This window comes from Anoplopoma fimbria, chromosome 11 (genome assembly GCF_027596085.1).
Source record: "Anoplopoma fimbria isolate UVic2021 breed Golden Eagle Sablefish chromosome 11, Afim_UVic_2022, whole genome shotgun sequence".
Classification (NCBI taxonomy): Eukaryota; Metazoa; Chordata; class Actinopteri; order Perciformes; family Anoplopomatidae; genus Anoplopoma; species Anoplopoma fimbria.
Window position 1 is genome coordinate 5989391 of NC_072459.1, and position 16095 is coordinate 6005485.

Consider the following 16095-nt stretch of genomic DNA (forward strand, 5'->3'; position numbering starts at 1 on the left):
ATACAGTGATCCTTAACTGATACTTTGAGGTAAAACAAGCAATGTAAAATTCTGTATTTCCCATGAATGTATTTCTCTATTTGTGTGCATAATCTTTCAAATGTTGTGTGGGTTTATATACTTTTCATTGTATTTGATTCCTTTTTTTTAAAATTCGATAAAGTCAGTTTTGGAGCCCACTCATTGAATGTTTCCGGGCGATTATCTGCTGGAGTGCCTGTACTATTGGTACAAGTTGACCTTTATTGGTCCCAGACCCGCCTGCAACCCTGAACTGTACTAGCAGGTATTAAAAAAACACAGGATAAACCATAAGAGAAACACAGAAAATACACTTAATGTCTGTTTTTGAATGCAGTTCAGGTGTTTTGTTCGATTGAGATCTAGTTTTGAAGATCTAGAGATTCCACAGATCACGAGCCCCCCTGCTTGATCCCCTGGACCAATAACTGGGCCACTGATAAAAACCAAAAGAATCTGCTTTCTGGTAGGTGTCACCTTAGAAACAACAAGTTTCAACAAAAACTGTATGTAAAGCCTGACTAACTGGTACCTATCAAACTCTTATCTGATTTGAGTCTCGATCCGGTTGTTGCACTCAATACTTAGCTCCTATACAAACATAGAGTATGTACTCAACCAGGAGTTGGTTTCATTTGTTTTACCTGCATTGTTCTCCGCACATATGGCTGCAGAGTTATTTTCTCTACTACAAGCCAGACTGTGTGCATGTTTTTACGGCGACATTTGTAAACCATTTAGGATTAGATGTTTCAAAGAAGTTCTGCTGTTGTGCTTGTCCTCACAGTTTGATATAATGCTGTGTATGAAGGAGTAGGAGTGCTACTGCAACGGGAGCCATTAGACCCACAATGAATGCCCGCTCACAGCATCAGCAATAGTCTGTGTGTGTGTGTATGTGTGTGTCAAGCCCCCCCGTCCTCACAGTTTGATATAATGCTGTGTATGAAGGAGTAGGAGTGCTACTGCAACGGGAGCCATTAGACCCACAATGAACATCAGCAATAGTCTGTGTGTGTGTATGTGTGTGTCTCCCCCCGACCAGCAGGACCCAGTGGGGGGAACCACAGCAGAGTGATGGGCCTCCTTAGACCACTTAAAAACACAAACCCACAATCACGCTGTCCGGGCACACACACAGTGACCTAATTAGAGCTGACAGCATAGGAGAGAGAGAGGGAGGGAGGGAGAGCTTCTGAAAAGAGGGTGAGGAGAAGGCAAAAAAGAAAAAAGGATGGTGCAGAGAAGCCTGATAGAAAAAGCAGAGGTGGAGCAGAGAGAGTGATTAGGGAGCAAATGCGCTCTTTAAAGTTTTAAAGTGAAGTGTTGGCAGAACGGTGACCTGCTTCCTCAGTCCCTTCCCTCCTGTAAAGTGGATGATGTGTATTGTATTACCCCTTTCATAAATGTGCGCTTTAAAACTCAGGTCTACTTGTCATTTTAATTTTGTGAGGGGGATAGTAAGTCAGACGTTCTCTGCCTTTGTCTGTCCCCCGGTGATTAAGGTCCATATTGTCGGTGTGTAAATGCCCTTCTGTGGGCTCACGTCTGTCTTATATTAGTACCCTGACTAATGATTTATCCACTGCAATGAATCTATTGAAACTTTAAAAAAGAAAGTTGGCAGCACCAGTGATAACGTATTGGACTGTAAATGTGGCTTAGTACAAGGGTGACATTACAGTCTTTTTGTTGGTTCAAAGGGGACAAAATACTTTTTATAGGCACTTGTAAATCCATGATAAGCTGATGGCATGAATTTACCTACTGCCTCCATTAAAATATGCTTATCAGATCAAAAATAAGACAACACAACCTAGTGATTTTTAAATGCATATAAACAATAGAAGCAATACAACTATACAGTATATGACAGCAGAGTTGCTAAGATCCTTAACCTGAAGCCAAACGGACAGCTTACATTAACACAGAGGCCTGCTGTTAGTGACGGTTGGTCAGCACTTGCATGCAAGGAATTTGGTGCTACACAAGACTAGAAAGACTAGGCTAGAAAGTCTTGTGTAGTCAAACCTACTTTTTCCATGATGCTTGCATCATCAAATAATCTGTATTTTATGAAGGGAGAAACAGCTTTCTTTCTGAAGAAGACTAATAATTCTGCATCATATAATCCTTATACACAGGTTCATTTTCAGTTTGGGATTTTTATCGCAACAACAAACATGTCTTTTCTCGCTCTCTATCTCACTTCGTCAGTTTGTCCCTCCCTAACCACACACACACACACACGCACGCACACACCAAATGTTGGGCTTCCTGTGTCAGATGAAAATACACCCACAGACGCTGAAGATGCAACACAATCTGTTTTCCTGCAGCAGCTTACATCAGGTAAAACAACACATGGAATATAGATATTTTATTACAAATGTTTTTTTACATTGTTTTGGAGTTTTGAAGAATAAAAATACAGAACAAACAAACACTGCTTTTATGTCACGGATGGGGTGTGGACCCAAGAGCAGTACGACGAGAAGACAGATAAAGTTCTGGAGCTTTATTTGAAGCTGAGAACACAGCAGACAGACAGGCAGGATATGACACAGTGGGAAACAGCCAAGGGATCAGGCAGACGGAAACCAGAGGAAGCGGAGGCTATTCTCGTGGTCGGGGACAGAAGGCTGAGTCGGTTAACCAGGGCAGAGGCAAGGCAGGAATACCGTGGTCTGGGACAGAAGGCTGAGACGTTGACCGGGGCACAGGCAAGGCAGGAACAATGCTCATGTTAAAATTATTTCTGCCTGCATGCCATAGGGGCTCCACACAGTCCAGTTACTTTAAATTTGGACTTGGACAAATGCTGATTGGGATTTTTAAAGCCCGGATAGACCAATATGGTTTCCCCATCTACTATATGCCAGAGTATTTTGTGTTAACACAGTTTCATCTTGTTGTTTTTTACAGATACCATCATGTTGATTAAAACAAACATCAATAACGAACAGAAATATGTCAAGATCAGAGAACCAAGCTTTGAGGAATTTTTGAATGCTGGTAAGTCATCATTCATATGCCATTGTAAAAACAAAAGGAAAGTGGATGTGTCAGTTCATGACTTTTGAGGATGCACATCATTGTGCTATTTGTTGGATATCATTTCAGTGTCTCACTTTCTGTCAAGCTACATTTCGTGGCAAAGTCAAAAGATATCACTTAAGGTGTTTTGGATATACGTATACCCTTTCTTATTCTTGTTATCTCGTGTGTATTTTTTCTCCTCAGCTTTTATGAAGTTCTCCATCCCACCTGTCACTGAAGGGATCAGAGTATATGACGAGACGGGAACAGAGGTGGATGCAGACGTCTTTGAAGAAATAGCACAGCAGCCCAACGCTGGTGTATTTACTATCAGATTTGACATCGGTAAAATTGTACTATCTTGATAACAATTTCTTTCAGCATAGTTCATGGATTGTTGACTAAGACTCAGTTACACTTTTATGTTTTGAAAAAACAACTAATTGTAGGTGTGTCTCTCTTTCTCCGGAACTACACATAGATCCCCAAGGAACAAGTTTATCTGGCTCTCCCCAGGGGAAAAAATTGTCTGCCAGTCCACTGATTAATGTCGTAACCAATGCATCGCTGGACCTCTCAGGCTGCGGCCCCGAAGATTCGGACAGCCTGGAATTCGTATCATGCGGCTCTGATGATACAGTCGTCCTAGGTGAGGATTTCAGCCCTTGCAGAAAAAGGCAGGAGGATCAAGATGCCAAACAGGTTGGTTGAAGAAATGTTTGTTGTGAGCTTCCTTTGAGGACTGCCCCCTTTAAAAAAATTAAATAATCCTGTGTATTTATACGGTCAATCATTTCATTTTTAGTGAATATTGTCTTGTCGTTTACTCTCATTTCAAAGTTGGTTCAATCTGCGTTGGCCAAGAAAACTGGTGGATACTCCATTGTCAAGGAATACAACCGGACAAAAGGTCTGGCTGACTCCTCACTGCAACAGAGGGTTAACATACTTGACGCAGACACTCATGGGTAATTTTGATGTCTTATGTTTAAGCATCTTTCTCTGTACGCTTGTGGGAAATTATAAATATTTATTATAGTACTGTACCCAACTCAGAATTTGCTTAAATTGTACTCTAAAAGTGCACTTTTAATACACATTTTTCCGAGTTTAAAGTAATTGTTAAGATTGTACTTAACAATTACACTAAAAGGGATTAAATACAGGAGTAGATATTTTAACACTGGCAGGAGTCACTTAAAGATCAACGTAATAAACACTAAGTGTCAAATAGGTCTAACACTCATGTAAAGTAACTTAAGAGTTAGTTTTGATTAACACTAGTGTCAAATGTAAACAGTGTTATTTACATCATAGTGTACAATTTGAATAACAGTTCTCAGTGTAATGTGGTGTAAAATATTAACTCTTAACAGAGTTGAATTGACTCTGAAAACACTAACAGTGTAACTTTAACACTCTGTAGATAAGGACCATATGTTCACTGACTTAGTGTTAAAATTGACTCTTTAAGTGTTAAATTGACACGCTGTCGTTGAAGATAACAGCTCAAGGTGAGACTTGCATTGACATTAAACTATATTAAGTGTACACGCATGATAACTAATACTGATTGTTAACTGTTTATTATTATGTTGTGTTTGTCATTTTTAAGTCATTGCCTCTCTGAAACACACAATCCTGCTTTGGCCTTAACAGAGGAGAAAGGTGAGCTCAAGTTAATACTTTAAACAGGCCCTGTTATACTATTTTCCGGGTGCATATTTTTATCTCAAGTTACAGTTACAACATGTTTACATGCGTTAATGCTCATAATCCGCCTTGTTTTTCTCATCCTGGCTGTCCTGCAGCACCTCTTCTCACCCTCTTTCTGAAACGCTCCGTTGTAGCGCTTGCTCCTCCCTCCAGAAAGCAAAGTCTGCTCTGATTGGTCAGCTAGCCCGCTCTGTTGAGATTGGTCAACGTTTCACATTTCCAAAAACTCTTCCTCCAGAGCTTCAGCTCCGTCTCTCTCTTTTGTTGTTTGAGGGCCAAACTAGGCGGAAGGAGTTTTATGTCACTTCCGTTACATTGTGACCTCATAAAGTTACGGAAGTAAAGGAGAGAATTCAATGGAGCCGTTTCAGGCAGCTCAGGAGCTTCTGAGGGGGAGGGTAACTCCTTTTAGGGGTGGACTTCAGGTTTTACACTCTACCGACCTTTTACATATACAAAAATATATATAACACACTAAAGGAGAGGGAAAAAGTGGAAAAGCATAATAGGACCACTTTAAGGCGGCAATCTTGATTTTATTTGGTGCCAATCACAAAACTATGCCCCTGCTTTACAGGCCATTCATCACGTGTTTGTTATCTTTTTAAAAGAAGCCGACTGGGTGGACAAGAACCGGTCTAAGCTCATCCAAGATGACATTGAAGTGATGGTAATAGCGGATGAGATGCTTCAGCGGCACATAATGCATAAAGAGATGTACAACAACATCAAGGCAGCCAGCACCAGCCAGGGGCAGATGAGGCAGCTCTACAGGACCCTCACATCTGTAAAAGCCAAATCTGCTTTCTATAGAATCCTCCAGCGAATTCAGCAAAACATGTGCGAAAGTAAGTGAGGTCGTTTTGGTCTAACACATGATGATAATATAATCTTTATAATGGATAGTGTAGTAATAAACCAACATGTCAGCAACTATTCAGCCATAAAACATTGACCCAGACCTTTTCAAACTTTTTCATAGCATAGCTTGTTGTTAATACATTGTTGTAATCTTAATGAATTTAATACGTCAAAATGCGCGACACGTTCAAATATTGAAAAAATTGCTTCATCAAACATCACTGCATTCTTTCATTGCAGCAGATGATGTGGTCAAAGAAGTGATCAAAGAGCACAAAGAATATCTGAGGGGAAAGTTCACATATGAGTTTGAAGGCCCTGAACAAGATCATCAGGATAAACAATCATTGGACAAAATTTATACAGAGCTTCACATTGTACAAGGAGAGCGTGAACGGGTCAACTCAGAACATGAGATCTGGGACATCGAAGACAAGGCAAGGTGTCAAACAGCCGAGGACATTAAAATCAACTGCAATGACATCTTTAAAAGTACAGCAGAAGATAGCGTGTCATCTGGGCATGACAGAAGCAAAGTAAAGGCTATCAGGACCGTGATGACAAAGGGAATTGCCGGCATTGGAAAAACTGTCTCCGTGAAGAAGTTCATCCTTGACTGGGCAGATGGGACAGCCAATCAGGACTTGGACTTCATCTTTGTGCTACCATTCAGGGAGCTGAATCTGGTCATAGAAGATCAGTTTAGCCTTGAGACACTTGTGAGGTTCTTTCATCCAAAACTTAAAGAAGTAGCAGTTGCGAGAATACTTGATAATCACAACGTTTTATTCATTTTCGATGGTCTCGATGAAAGCCAGCTTAAACTAGAGTTTGAAAAAACCCAAATATTGAAGGATGCCATGAAGACATCATCAGTGGACACTCTGGTGACTAACCTCATCAGGGAGGATCTTCTTCCTTCAGCTCTTGTCTGGATAACCTCAAGACCAGGACATGTTCAGCGCATCCCTCGCCGATATGTATACAAGTGGACTGAGGTCAGAGGATTTAACGACCCACAAAAAAAACAGTACTTCAGGAACAGAGTTGAGGACAAGGCAGTTGCCGAAAGAATAATTAACAGCATCACGATGTCCCGGAGCTTATACATCATGTGTCACATACCTATATTCTGTTGGATTGCGGCAAAAGTTCTGGTGTATTTGCTGCTGAAAATGGACAGAACTCAGGATGAAAACATAACGATACCCACATCTCTTACTGAGATGTACACACACTTCCTTTGCATTCAAATGCGGTTCGCTACCAAAAAGTACGACCGGTACGAGTCGGACATAGAGGACATCTGCAAGTCAAATGAAGACTTCATTTTTAGATTAGGCAGAATGGCATTTGAACATCTTATTAAAGGCAAAATCATATTTACTGGCGATGATCTGGAAAAGTACGGAATGGACATAAACAAAGCTGGAGTTCACTGCGGGTTGTGCACAGAGATACTCAAAGAAGAGAACGTGTTCAACATAAAGAAATTCTACTGCTTTGTGCATCTGACTGTTCAGGAGTACTTTGCTGCGCTCTTTGTGTACCGCAGCTTTGCAAGTAAAAAGATAGATTCCTCAAGCCTCAAGGATTTCCTGCTCATAGGGTCAGAGGAAGAGCTCAAGTCTATCTTGGAAAAAGAACCAGTTGATTTACCTTTGGCTGAACTGATGGAAATTTCAATAGCTAATTCAACACTGAGAAAGACAGGAGAACTGGACATGTTCATCAGGTTCCTTCTGGGCATGTCCCTACGACCAACACAAGAACTGCTTCCAGGCTTGATTCAGCAGGAAGAGGACCACTCTGCAGTTGTTGAGGAAATTAGAACAAGCCTTCTAGAAATAGATTTAGCAGACTGCTCGCCTGAAAGATGTCTGAACCTTGTTCACTGCCTGATGGAGCTGAAAGACACTTCCCTACACCAAACTGTGCGCAAGTATCTGGAACCAGATCACAATCCAGAAACGCAGCTCTCTCCTGTTCTGTGCTCCGCTCTGGCCGACTCCATTCTGATGTCAAACACGCCTCTAGAAGAATTCAACCTGAAGAAACACAGACCATCAGCAAAAGGTGCTTTGAGGCTTCTCCCAGCTATGAGGAACAGCAGAAAAGCAAGGTTGGTTGGTTACTTATAATGTGGTATATCTGTATTGCATGCAATCATTTTGTCACTTTACGATAAAAGATGATGATGATGTGGGACATTTGAGCTGACAGGTTTTTGCAATAAAGCCCGCACAAGCACCCAGAATGCATCCCTGCATAGTGGCCAAGGAATCTAATGCATCTAAAGCATTATCTGTTCTTGATTCTTTTTTTTATTTCTACAGAATCTCTGGCGTGTGGCTCGGTGTTTGGGGTTGTGAAACAATCTCCTCAGCTCTTCGAATGCCAAACTCTGTGCTGACTGAACTGCACCTTATGGATGATTTCTTTGATGACAAAGGTGCAGATATCCTGATTGATGGACTGCTAAACTCTCAGTGTAAACTAGAAGCTCTGAGGTTAGTAAAACTATTATTCTTACATTTAATTATTTTGTGTTGCTATTTGTCTTTTCTTTGTGAAGTACATGAAACATTACATACTTTTCGCATTGTTCTATATTTCTTCCCATTTTGTTTTTTAGCCTCTCAGGTAATGTAGGTTCACAACGAGTCTGCGAAAATATGGCATCAGCAATCAAATCATTCCTCTCAAATCTAAGGGAACTGGAGCTTAGTGGCAATGCACTTAGAGGTTCCTTATGCTCTTTGCTTTCTGTTGGGCTTGTCAGCCCTAAACTGGAGAAGCTCAGGTCAGTCTCAGACATGCTATTCCCAAAAACATTGAAGTATGAATACAAGGTTTCTACATTGACAGTTTGTTCCAGCTGGAAAGTATATGTTTCTAACTTGAACAACATTTCTTATCATTTCTGTACAAAAAGACTGAACAGAACTGGTGGCATTAAAAATGTCTGTGAGGAGTTGGTGACGGCATTCAAATCCAACACATGTTACCTGCGAGAGCTGGAACTGAGTTACACCAGTTTCGAAGACTCAGAAATGGAGATCCTCTCTACTGGGCTGATGAGCACAAACTGTTCTCTGGAAGTGTTGAGGTAAAAGACTGCATCAAGTCTCAATGACGGCTACATTATCATTCCAATCCAAAAATCCAAATACGATACATATTATGAAGTATCCACTCAACAATAGTTAGAGGAACAAAGAAAAACTCATATCATTAAGTCAGAAAAACTAATTTGTCACAGATAATTGATAAAACATTGTGCTAAACTAAGTAAAGGTTTTCATCTATAAATATGTTTGAATAGCCCTTTTAGCAATGAAATGATATTTCTGCATTTGTCTTTCAGTCTCAGTCACAACAGACTCACTGAGAAAGGCTGTGAGATGTTGGCCTCAGCACTCAGCTCCAAATCTTCCCACCTGACAGAGCTGGACCTGAGCTACAATGACCTGCAGGACTCAGGAGTGATGGCACTCTGTAAGGCACTGATGATCCCAAACTGTTTGAAAACGCTAAGGTCAGTGTGATGAATAGCTCTGTTTCACTGGTGGACTCTGTAAATAACACCCCTTGGTAACCCGATGTGTCCGAAAGAAGTGCCGCAGAAATGCACCCATGGTATATGAAACATGATGAAGCGCCCTCTGGGTGCCCTTCAGGAAATTAATCATGATAAAGTGCCCTCAAGGGGGCCTTTCTAGTGGAGAAAACATGATAAATGTCCTTCTTGTATGCACCTCCAGTGGAGAAATCATGATAAATGTCCTTCTTGTATGCACCTCCAGTGGAGAAATCATGATAAATGTCCTTCTTGTATGCACCTCCAGTGGAGAAATCATGATAAATGTCCTTCTTGTATGCACCTCCAGTGGAGAAATCATGATAATGTCCTTCTTGTATGCACCTCCAGTGGAGAAATCATGATAAATGTCCTTCTTGTATGCACCTCCAGTGGAGAAATCATGATAAATGTCCTTCTTGTATGCACCTCCAGTGGAGAAATCATGATAAATGTCCTTCTTGTATGCACCTCCAGTGGAGAAATCATGATAAATGTCCTTCTTGTATGCACCTCCAGTGGAGTGAATGCCCTTCCAGTCATGAAATGCACCTCCAGTGGAGAAATCATATAAATGTCCTTCTTGTATGCACCTCCAGTGGAGAAATCATAGTGAAGTTCCCTCTTTGCTTTTGATCCTACATATGATACGCCAACGGTCGCTAAAACATAATAAAGTTCCCTCGATGGTGCCTTTCCAGTAAAGAAAATATGATTAAGTGCACTCTTGGATCCTCCTGCGGTAGATAAAACAGGATGTAGTGACCTTTTGGATGCCCTTCCAGTGGAGAAAACGTTGAGTGCACTAATGGGTGCCCTTAAATGTAGAAAAAGACGATACAGTGCCATAAAGGCTTTTTTATAACCCCTGCCCCTCTGACAGCCTGAGTCAGCCAACTCTCTTATTCACTTTGACTTGCTAATTGATATGTCTGGATTCAGCCTTTTGTAACACACCAACACCACAGTGTCGGTCTTTAATACAGCGGAGTTCTAAAGACGTTCATTAGATATAATGCTCGGCTTTGAAGGAGTGATTCTGCTTCATGGGCGTTTTGGAGGTTGAATTGTATTGCGTCGTACTAAGAACAAATATTTTGTCCACCCTGTACTTCTCAAAGATGGAGCAAATACATGTAGCTCGTGTGAGGACTAGTGTCTCATACAAAATTACCTCTAAAAATATTATTTGCCATGTTAAGGGTAAAAAGTTATTTTTGCTTTGCTTACTGCTTTAAAAGTGTCAAATTATGGGATGCGTGTTGCTACTTGTCAAGTCATTAGGGAGAGCCATATAAACGACTAATCTAATGGGGTGTGTGTCATGTTAACAAGTGAAAATTGCTGTCGATAAGTGCATGTAACACAAGTCTAAAATGTCAGTTGCCTGATTTCTGTAGGCTGTCATTCTGTAAAGTGACAGAAGACGGATGTGCCGCCCTGGCCTCGGTTCTGAGGTCCGACCACTGCAGCCTCAGGGAGCTGGACCTGAGCTTTAATCACCTGGCAGATAAAGGAGTCAAGCTGCTGACTGAAATACAGAGGGATTCACGCTGCAGTCTGGAGAAACTCAAGTATGCTCAAACACGCTGTCTACTCACTTCAATTATTACTCCAAGATTCATTTTGAAGATTCACTTTATTTGTGGTTTGAAGTGCATGTGTGACAATATCTCTGATGTTGTCGCCTGCTGTCCCTCTTTTTTCCCCATCAGTGTGGACCAAAATGAAGAGTGCTGGTTTGACCTGAAGCTTCTGAGAAAGTGTAAGAATGTAATTATTTTTTAATGAAACGCATAGGCTGTGATGTTGTAACATGGATGAATGTTGCAGTATGCAATATGTCTGCAAGGTTTTTACAAGTCTTAAAGTGTCGTTAAATGTGGGTATGAGGATATCATGTTACGTAGGGGCCACTCTTCTACACCGGACTGTGGCTCTGGTGTACCTGTGGTATATTGATGTGTATTTAGTAAGGCATAGCATTCAAAAAAGTGTCCTGATCAGGCGGCAAACTCCAGGTCCGAAAAGTGATGCCAACATGAAGGTGCCTTAAACTTCCTCCTTTACTTCAACATTCTTTCTAATGGCCAGCAGGGGGCGACTCCTCTGGTAGCAAAAAGAAGTCAGATTGTATAGAAGTCTATGAGAAAATGACTCTACTTCTCACTTGATTTATTCCCTCAGTAAACATTGTAAACATGAGTTTATGGTCTTAATCGCTAGTTTCAAGTCTTTTGCTCTTCAAACAGCATGATGTTTATTTAATAAATTATGGTCAGTTCATGAAAGTTAATTATAACAGTTTTGATCGTTTTAAATGTCTTATTCGGTGTTCAGTTATACTTAACTCCACCCGCTTGTGTCACTTCTGGTTGCATTTCGGCGACAACTTGAGGCTTCAAAATTGCAGTCCACAAACCAATGGGTGGAGTCACGGTGACTACGGCCAATTATTATACACAGTCTATGGTTGTGATGTAGTTAAATCATTGACAGGCAGAGAAAAAGAATGCCACTCCGCATTGAGTGTTTTTTGAGATGTAACACATCTGTAATGGTGCTAAAGAAATAGGAGATCAACAACCACACACACACACACACACAACACACACACACACACACACACACACACACACACACACACACACACACACACACACACACACACACACACACACACACACACACACACACACACACACACACACACACACACACACACACACAGCACCAGTACTCAGCTAATGAATTGGTTCTTCTGTCTTGATTGCAGATGCCTGTGATCTGACACTGGACCCTAACACAGCAGCCCTGGCTATAGTTTTGACAGAGGAGAACAAAAGGGCAACTCATGTTCATCAGGAGCAGCCGTATCCTGAGAATCCAGAAAGATTTCTTTGCACCTATCAAGTTCTGTGTGAAGAGGGTCTGACCGGTCGCCATTACTGGGAGGTTGAGTGTGTTTCAGCGGATATTGGAGTTGCATACAAAAGTATGGACAGGGTGAACGACAGTTCAAGTGAATGTTCTTTGGGGGGAAATGAAAAGTCCTGGTGCTGGTTTTATGATGGGAGTTTTTCTCATGATAATTCCTGTCTCATGTTCATAGACTGTGGTACAAATATAAGTACCATTGGAGTGTATCTGGACTGGCCAGCGGGTGTTTTGTCCTTTTATAATGTCTTTCCTGATACACTGACCCACCTGTACACTGTCCGTACGACTTTCACTGAACCACTCCATCCTGGGTTCCGTATTTCTGAATCAATATTCCTGTGTAAAATAGAGTAACCAAAACATCTTTGCAAACAGTTTGTATGTAAAACTATAAGGAGCTGCTCCCTACATGCAAATACAGTGATACAATACCTGGAATAAGTGAATGTTAAAATGAATCTGTACAGTGATCAACAGTGAAGCCTGATTAACATACAGTTTGGGTCTGAAGGTTTCATACAACAAAAAAACTGTGACTTTGTAAATGCTGTAACAAATAAAGATTTAAGTCTCGTGACCTGTTTGAAGTTTTAATATTTTTGTAAGTGAAAGTATGATGAAGTAATGCCAGTTTTTTTTAGATTTTCAACGTATAGATTAGAGTCAAATAGCTAAGAAGGGTCGTAGCACACACTCACACTCAACCCATTTATTTTTTACTGGTGAATAAAACGTAGCATTTAACAATTAAAACAACAAGGGCCAGAAAGTATATTAAGCAGAATACATTTCATATTGGGTAGGATATTACTTAGGATTGCATTATTCTAAAGCAGCTCCTCACCTCAATAAATATGAGAAGTTTTATTTTACAGTTGCATGTTCTCTTAAATTAAAAACCCACAATATAGAAGCTTTCACCAGGCAACACGCAGAGGCATCAACCTATAGATAGAAAAGACAGGTGACATGTTATAGCCTGTATCTTGTTTGATGGACAAATGGACAGACAGGCAGGTTTGAGGATACAGCAAGATCTCACATTGCTGCATTTCACACTTTATATCACCTCCACTGCAGTCTAATGGTGTGACACTAGAGGGGGATGCTTAACAGGAAATGGCATGCAAGGTCAGGTGATCGTGCAGGCATGTGGGCCTAATGTGTGTGTGTGTGTGTGTGTGTGTGTGTGTTTGAATGACATTTCATTGCATAGCTTCTCTGCATATTTTCAGGCTACCTTGATTGGAAGGAAACATGTGGCTTCACAATGCCCGACTCTTGCTTGGAATTTCAGGGTTGCTTCTGTGAAAAGTAGTGTGTCTGCAGTTTTATGTTTTTTTAAAAAAAAATAATGCATCTTATTTAGACAATAATTGCATTTTACTCCCTCATATAAAAACTTTATCTCAAGGACACGAGGACTTTGGAACAGGTGAAAGCAGATGGACACACACACACACACACACACACACACACACACACACACACACACACACACACACACACACACACACACACACACACACACACACACACACACTCACTGTAGAAACACAGAAGCAATAAACCGAGCTAAGCACCCTTTTAGAAGAGACAGGACCAAATCCTTCATGCATGAGTCACCTTCTGTTTGAAATTATTTATGCATATTATTTATTCATATTCTCATCTTGATTTGCCCACATGTTGTGAAGGTCAGGGCGCATCAAGTTTTAGCTTAAAGCTTAAAAAAAAAAGTTAGAGGAATAACCAAATTTATTAACGCTGTCTGCGGACTCAGTATGTCCCCAGAGGTTGTGATTGTCCAATCAGAGTCTTCAGAGTCTTAGCAACCAGCAGGGAACAGCTGAATCAAAACTCAGGCCTTATCCTTTTTGGATTTCTCCACATGCTGAAGAGGCGTGGAAGGAAGTGTAAGAAATGGAGTGATCTGTGTGTTTGTCCACTCAAATGTTATCTGCAAGCCATGACATAACAGGCTATGCATAACTATCTTACAGAAACAACCAAGTGCTACAGCCAACACACTTCAAGCACATCCACTATAGTATTTCCTCGATAATGGCAGCAGGAAACCAAAAATTCAGCTGGAGTCTGCGTTTCTAAACCAACTCATGTACGCTAAATGAGCTATCTATCTAAGGCTCAAAAATCTGCCAGCAAAAGTAGTAATTTCAGCGGTCAAAATTGACGTTTTCCGGCTAGAAATTATAATCTGCTTTATAACGTAATACACAGTAGACATTATGGTAGGTATGTTTTTTGGGATATTATGAATTTATTCTCATTAAATTACGACTCATCACAACGTTTTTCCACAAAAATATCACACATTTTTGACTTCTCAGAGAACAAAACACAGATATGTGAGATATGTTTTAAATGTGAAGAAAGTTTTTGATCATCAGCAGAAATCTTACTACAAAATATATGAGATATTAAAACCCAGGGGCTTGTACATGAAGTGAAATGAATGAATGTATCATTAAAAGAGGTTACATCACCAAAAAAAGACAAAAAGAGGAGGGAAAGTGATTCATGCTAACATGTGTGTTGATAACATCAATTGAGAAAAGTTGATCTACTTGAGAATACATATTTGGAAGCAATAGAGAAGCCTTACTGCATATTTCTTTATATTTAAATATTTTTAATTGTCACCTGCCACCTGGATTGTGTGAATAACCTTCTCATTCAACTACTTTGAAGAATCTAAAATATAAAACATATTCTGGTTTGTTGAGCATTTGTTTGTTTACCACATAATTCCATATGTGTTCCTTCATAGTTTGGATGTCTTCGATATTAATCTACAATGTAGAAAAAAATAAAAATAAAAATAAAGAAAAACCATTGAATGAGAAGGTGTGTCCAAACCTTTGACTGGAACTGTATTTCCACCGGAAATTGGTCCATAAAAATTCACATGAATGCAGAGTATTCTTAAATCTACCTGTCTGATTCGGAAGTGTCCCAGCCAGAATCAGGTAAGAAGTCAGACTCTGGGTGACACTGCAGGGGGGAGCTGCTACATGAAGTCTAACTATGTAAAAACAGTAAAAACTCCACAGCCCGTCACACTGACACTGACTCCTGTGGAGGTAACAGGTGGAACGTCAGAAATACGCCACGAGCAGGCAATGCAAAGTCTGTGAGTAAAAGTAGATAGGCCTGCAGCTAACAAAATATACATAAGTAAGATTTAGTAAAGCTGTTTTTTTTCCCCCTGTGTCTGGTTAATTTACTGAAGTATTTTATGCTGAAGTAATATTGTAAGTTGGCCTTTTTAATAGAGAGAATCTGATCTAAAATGAAAGAACATCACCTCTGCACAATCCTGAAAGTTCATGCCATAATGAAATGCATTCATCATTTTCTTTTGATTTTAGAATATATATATGAATAAATAAATATATGCATTGTCAAGTCATACACACTCACTCACACATACATATAATATAATATATGTATAGCTATGGTTGTCAAAAAATATATGCATATCTTATACGTTGAAGATTAAATTGAACATCTGCACAGTCAGTCATTTCAACTCAGGTTTCTCTATTTAGGCAGTTAAGATTTCCTCATCCACGGTTCTTGATAAACCCTCTGTTACTAACAGCTGTTGCTTACTGCCTGGTGTACGCATTAGTTACATTTTCAATGGCAGAGTTGTACGAAACGAACGATATAGGTGGAAAAACCAATCCCGAAATGTGTATCGTGTTCAGTAAGGTGGCAGGCAGGGGGGGGAAGTCAAGAGAACAAGTTTCTGTTACCTCTAAGGTTCTCTGTGAAAAACAAAAAAGGTTGTTAAAAACAATCACAGCATGCAGGTGTTCCTATTATTAAACTGTACTTATGTTTGTTTTCGTCAGATGACTTTGCGATCGTAAAATAGTGATTTGATCGACATCACAGTGCAGCAGCAGGAA

At 40.2% G+C, this 16095-nt stretch overlaps 1 protein-coding gene across 1 annotated transcript; it reads left to right on the forward strand.

Annotated features, from left to right (window-relative positions):
- Positions 1-2290: 2290 nt before the first annotated feature.
- LOC129099121 (NLR family CARD domain-containing protein 3-like) lies at positions 2291-12727 on the forward strand. Its single transcript, XM_054608293.1, has 15 exons — positions 2291-2373; positions 2947-3036; positions 3265-3405; positions 3542-3762; positions 3901-4028; positions 4676-4728; positions 5388-5624; positions 5878-7759; positions 7974-8147; positions 8273-8440; positions 8573-8746; positions 9005-9175; positions 10618-10791; positions 10933-10982; positions 11994-12727. Exons 2-15 carry the CDS (start codon positions 2955-2957, stop codon positions 12509-12511), a joined length of 4173 nt encoding a protein of 1390 aa, XP_054464268.1. The 5' UTR covers positions 2291-2373; positions 2947-2954; the 3' UTR covers positions 12512-12727.
- The last annotated feature ends 3368 nt before the right edge of the window (positions 12728-16095 follow it).